The sequence below is a fragment of the Corvus brachyrhynchos genome, unplaced genomic scaffold (genome assembly GCF_000691975.1).
Source record: "Corvus brachyrhynchos isolate BGI_N302 unplaced genomic scaffold, ASM69197v1 scaffold239, whole genome shotgun sequence".
In the NCBI taxonomy this organism is placed as follows: domain Eukaryota; kingdom Metazoa; phylum Chordata; class Aves; order Passeriformes; family Corvidae; genus Corvus; species Corvus brachyrhynchos.
Window position 1 is genome coordinate 9,316,147 of NW_008246057.1, and position 6,000 is coordinate 9,322,146.

At 40.5% G+C, this 6,000-nt stretch overlaps 1 protein-coding gene across 2 annotated transcripts in view; it reads right to left on the reverse strand.

Annotated features, from left to right (window-relative positions):
* LOC103623493 (mitogen-activated protein kinase 12) overlaps positions 1-6,000 on the reverse strand; it is a 32,603-nt gene that overhangs the window by 11,548 nt on the left and 15,055 nt on the right. For both annotated transcript variants that reach the window (XM_017746017.1, XM_017746018.1), the window contains exon 4: positions 609-638. In XM_017746017.1, the coding sequence (XP_017601506.1) occupies positions 609-638 (30 nt within the window). The remainder of the gene's footprint in view (positions 1-608; positions 639-6,000) is intronic.

The following is a 6,000-nucleotide window of genomic DNA, read 5'->3' on the forward strand; positions in this document are numbered from 1 at the left end:
TCTACGGTGCTCCCGATACTTTATTAGAAATGGATGATTTCTGTTCTAATGCAGTTTTGGGGGAAGATATGCTGCTTGGTACCACAAGGGCATCATTCAGAACTCCTTCACAGTGCAGAACTGATTTTAAGTGGACTTTTATACAGAAACAGGACTCAAAAAGCATCAAATGCTTAATTTTGCTTAGAAAAAAAGTTGAGGTTCTATAATTTTGGACAATATTTTCAGTTTCTATGGTTCCCCCAAAATTTTGAACACTAATATAATGTTAAAAGAAAACCTAATCATTGTTTTTAAGTTTAATCTTCATTAAAAAAAATACAGAAAAAACTTTTATTCATCTAAATTTAGACACTATTTGCTCTTGTGGGGACTTAAAACTCAACTTCACAAAGTAATTCAGGAACCCCAAATCTAAGCTGTATTCAGTGCAACTTGAGCTTACACTGACATAGCCATGCCACCTTTTGTTCCCACTGAAGAAGAAACCAAAGGCACCAAGAGAGAAAACCGATAAATGGAATTTCAGGCATATTTATGAGCATGCTTATACACAAACATCACTCACATTATCAAAATATAGACATCTTTCATGTTTTTCCACTTACCCTGTGAATTATGCCTGATGAGTGAATATACTGTAAAAAGAGAAAGTATTTTTTTAGTTAAGGTCCTGACTTTAAAAAGTAGTCTAGGGTAGGAGAGAAAGTACTTTTTCATGGTGCTAAAGTGAACTGAAATTAGAAAATGGTCATTTATTGCACAGAAGATCCCTTTAGCTATGATTTTAACTTTCAGATAACTATACTAGCATTTCTTCCTTTCCCTCCCCAATAATGAGAAACCACTTTTGGCATGCATATATATATATATATCAGAATGAAACATGATATTTTATGTATCAGAAATGCTCTCCTGCAATAGGTGTCTCTGGTGTGCCATCATAGTTTAGATTCATATGCTTCAGCAGCACTGACTTTTAAGAGATCACTAAGATTGGGATGAAGGCCAGTCAAGGTCTTATCTGAGAGTTCTTGCTACATGCTTCAGTATTTCCTCAATGGAAAATGGAACGGTTAAGTTGAAAGACATTCTCTTTACTTGAATATCTTCATCACTTATTCAGTGACCTATTTAAGGGCTCACAAAAGCCAAACCAACAAACAACACCCAGGACTAGTTCTTTTGGGATGATACCTGATCAAATACAGATGTTTGAACCCATGAATGCCACCGAATGATCCCCACTGAGGTATGCAGGTTCTCTCACCAGCTGAATGATACCCTAGAAGGGACTATTTTCATCACAGTAAATAAAGGGAACCTCTAGTAACTAGTTCAGATATAGGCATCTCTTGCAAGGATTGAAATACAGAGAGTTCTTCTGAACAGAGGACATGGCTTCCAAGAGCAGCCTGGGATGTGCTAATTCCTTCAGGTGTCGGGAACTGATCTAAAACTCCAAGACCATACTAGTGATGCTATGAAACACAAGAACAATAAAACTTTTTAAATAAAAAGACTTGAGAAAAGATTAATAAGATGTAAATCCTCCAGCTTCACCTGAATAATTTTAATTTTATTCCACCCTGAAGAATGGAACATGTGGCAATAGAGTCACTGTGAACCACCTGGCAGAGCCAGAGAAGACCAAGCAGGAACAGCCAGTATAACATCACAGAAATGCACAGAAGAAAGGAGCTTTGCAGGACAATTGCAAATCAGCCACAGCAATGACCACCTTCCCCAGCAGCCCTCAGAACAGGCAATTAACCACACACATGCAACAGTCCCTCTGCAAAGGAGTCCTCATAATCCAACTGATGAGAAACACCAAGACAAAGAAAGCAAAGCTACAGAACAAAAAACAACTTCTTCAGAGAGATCCAACGTGCATTTCAGACTTAGATTTCTGAACTTAAAAAAAACCCCATACAACCTAAGCAGCACAAGATCTGCATTTAAAGTGCCAAGTTTTTTAAGCAGTGACTGAAAAAATCTCTGACAGTTAATTTTTCCTCTCTTACACCTGACAGGCCACATCAGATGTGGTCTCATAGGTTCTGAAAAGAGGGAGGGGTGAAAAAGCCCCCACTTCCTTTAATCCTGTGCCTACAACTTTACCAATCCAGCCCAGGCTGTGGTAGGGCCCTGCTGCTGCACGGTCACACTACTGACTGCTGTGCCAGAGCCCAGGCCTTTCTTGGCATCTGCAGTGGACCAGTTCCTGCTACAGATTACTTGCAGATTGGGCAAGGTTTAACATCACCCGTAGGAAATGCCAAAGCCCTTCACAGGATTTCCTGGGGCTGACACAAGACGTTTGAGGGCACACGGCTGCTCCACAGAATGTTGGCTAGAAAACTGCTACAGCAAATAAAAAACTACAAAATGTTGTATCTGTCATGGATGTGTGTGAAGTGAATTGGGACAGGAGGAGGAGGAGGAAGTCTGTCAATTGTACATGAAGACCATAGGCACTTAAAAAATCCTCAAAAACCACCAAACCAGAAATGTAACTGTAAATAGCTAAACTCCCAATACATTCAGAAAAAGATGTCCTCTGTCATAGCTATCTTGATCAAGGATATTACAATGTCTACTTGCATTCTAAATTATTGCAATGTCTTCTAACTGAAGCATCTTGATTTTCCAGAACAGATGCTTAATATATTCTATAGTCGGTTTTCGCTGCTAAGACTGTACACAGTAAGGAAACAGCTGGCAGACCCAGTCATTTGGCACCCAAGAATGCAGAATGTAGAAACAGGAATTAAAAGGTCTGCACCCTTCACAGTTTTAGTTAATCTCACCTGTTTGGAGAGAAGAGTGTGGTTTTCCTGGCATTCTCACCCCACTGAAGGTTTTCTGAGTGTTCATAGCACCAAAATCATGTTAACACTTTGGGGAAAGCTCCTGTGTTTTCTAAATGTTCCTCTTAACATAACACTACTGAGATTACATAAAATAGCAGTTATTCCTGATGGTAATGTACACATCAGCCTTTTTGCAAGCTGAAATACTGGTGCTGTGCTGCAGTGTTTCTTTAACAACAGCAGTATTTTTTTAACTGCATTTTATTATCTCCTGGCAGGTAGCAACACTGGAACTATACCGGTCTTCATTCAGAAGATTTTCCATTTCTGTTCAACAGCCTTCTGAAATGGGATCCTGTTCTTACTGGTTCTACTCATTAAATTAGCCATTTATTGACAGATTTTTCACTCTTAACATGGCAAAACGATTCAGAACAGAGTAGACATATTCTTCACAATGTTATTACCACTTCACCTGAACCATGTTTGACTCAAGAACCCAGTTAACATGAGTGAAGTGCCTTGGAGCACAGGAGCTCTGTGCATTATCCTAAAGATGACTTTTGGTAGCATGCATAAATCCTGGAATGCAAGCTTCAGATCATGCTAGGAAGTCATCCAACAATCATCTAAATTTTAAGCATTCTTTTCTGTATATGTAATCTCTACATAAAATAAAAAGCTAATCAAAAGGGAATTAGCAAAGACTCGGGAGACTGTGGTCTAGGCAACATGCAGAATGAAAATGAAAAGCATCTTGGCAGGGAAGTAAAAACTGAAGAGGAAATGAGTCAGAGGGGGAAGGAAAAGCAGAGAAGCAGAAAAAATCGAGCATAAATGTGAACAAAAGGCAGCAAATACAGATGAGAAAAGGAGAGAACTAGCAGTAGGTAAATCTTACCATAAGTATGGCAAAAGAAGCTTGAACAGGTGTTTGTGTGGCCCAAGAGCTGTCTGTCCCTTCTCAAGCACTATGAATAGAGAGGACTGACAGCCACCTCCCCAGACCTCTATGAACAGGAGGCATTCCTGCAGAAGGGGGACCCAAGACTGAAAGCTCCAGTCTCTTTCCACCTACACAGAGAGACATTTATGTTTAGCTTGCCTTCTGTACTCCTTGACAATACACAGCTTTTCTGTCAAACAACAACAAAAAAGAAATTATGAAAGCCCTTCCAAGATGCAAGCTTGCACTTAAGTAAAATTTAATGCCTGACTAAGGCCCAACTAGGAAACAAAGGAGAGGCGCGTCATTGTTTTTAAGTGGTGTCACATCACATTGAGTTCTGATAAATTACAAGGCTTGAAAAAGGAAGAAAATGAATATTTCATTCACTGTAGAAAAAAGACAGTAAAATAAGAACTGAAAAAAAGAACTGTACAGTCTTGCAGAGCAAAGGCTGAAGAATTGATACAAATCTTCACGAACTCAGTATGAACTTTCTCTTGCCCTCAATTTATACATGATTTTTAAAATCAAGCCTGTTGAGCACTTTGTATACAGCCAATCCAGAACCAGCCTACAGATAGAATGTAGAAATGAAGCCTGCAAGGAAACAACTGGGGGGCTTAGCAAAAATCTCCCTTATCCCTTCACAATACATCAGTCATGCAGTTTTTCCTACATGCATTTAACGGTCACATGTAAACAGGTTGTTACAGTAGGATTTGAAATGTGACAAAAATAATGAACAGCCTTCTTGCCTTTGACCAGACATAAATACAGATACCATGAAGATCTTATATACTTTACAAAGGACAAATGCACATTGCAGGTTACATCTTTAACACAAAAAAAACCTCTTCAGAATAGATGCCATCAAAGTTAAAAGGTGAAAAACAAAGTCATCATACAAATGAGAGGCTAAGTTTGAGAAGCTGAATGAGTTTTACCACAAACATCTACAGGGTGGCATACTCCTCCTTCCCAGGTGTTGCAAGCACTTTTCCCTTATATTGCCTCAACTGAGCACTAGCTAAGTTTATGTTTGTTCCCTATGACCCGCCAAAAAAGCAATCCAAGTAAACACAGATGGGCTGTCTTTAACCCAGATACAGTAGACCTTAAAAAGTACAAGATTTTCATGCAAAACTTGGCTAACCCTTTCTTAAACAGCTAATTTACTGGTATCTGTAAAAGAATAAACAAATTACTGACTCATTTTCTTTTTCCTCTGCATGCTAGCAACACTGCTTTTTTTTTTTTTAAACACATTTCCTAGCACAGACAGGGCTACAAGAATGTGCCTTAAACACTGGACCACTCCTACTTCTTAAAAATATTTCCAGCTAGGTGTGTATTTCTGGCTGAAATGGTGCAACGAGAATCCAAAATTTAATGGAACAGATACAGCAAAGACTGTTCTCCAGAGTTTGCTGAGTAATATGAAATAACAAAACAGTCTAGTAGATGAATAATATTTTATTTCCTGCTGGTAATTTTGAGGTAAGTACAGATGTGCTCTCAAAAACACGGGGTAAGAAACTATTCAGGCAAACCATTTCTTACAGAAGATCTATCACCGTTACTATCTCAGCATCCCTGCTGGTTGCTATATAACTGCTTTTATTCTTATGTCACTCCCAGAGGAGACAGTCCTTCATGAACACTTTCAGCATGTGTTCTTTACACAGGATGCAGTCCTTTAGGAGAGGACTGCTCCAGTGTGGATCCCCCATGGACCACAGGTCTTGCCACATAACTTGCCAGGGGCCTGCTCCAGCACAGGCTCTCTGTGGCCTGGCTGCAGTTTCATTTAGGGCACATGCCTGGGCCCCAGCATGGGGTCCTCCATGGCTGCTGTGTGGATATCTGCTCTGTCATGGTCCTCCTGTGCCGCCTCCTGTGCAGCCTGTGCCACCATTGCCTTCACAGCCTGCAGGGAAATCTCTACTCCAGCACCTGTAGCATCTTCTCCCCCCCTATTCTCACTGACCCTGGTGCCTGCAGGGCTGTTTCGCATTTTCTCACTCCCCTCTCACAGCTGCTGCACAGCAATTTTTTACCCCTCCTGAATCTATTACCACAGCTGTGCCACGCATTTTGCTGATGGGCTCAGCTTTAGCCAGCAGCAGGTCTGCCTTGGAGCCAGCTGGAACATGGTTCAACATGGAGGCACTTCCTGGTGTCTTCTCACAGAAGCCACCCCCCTGCCACCTCCACAAACAAACAAACCCTGCCACA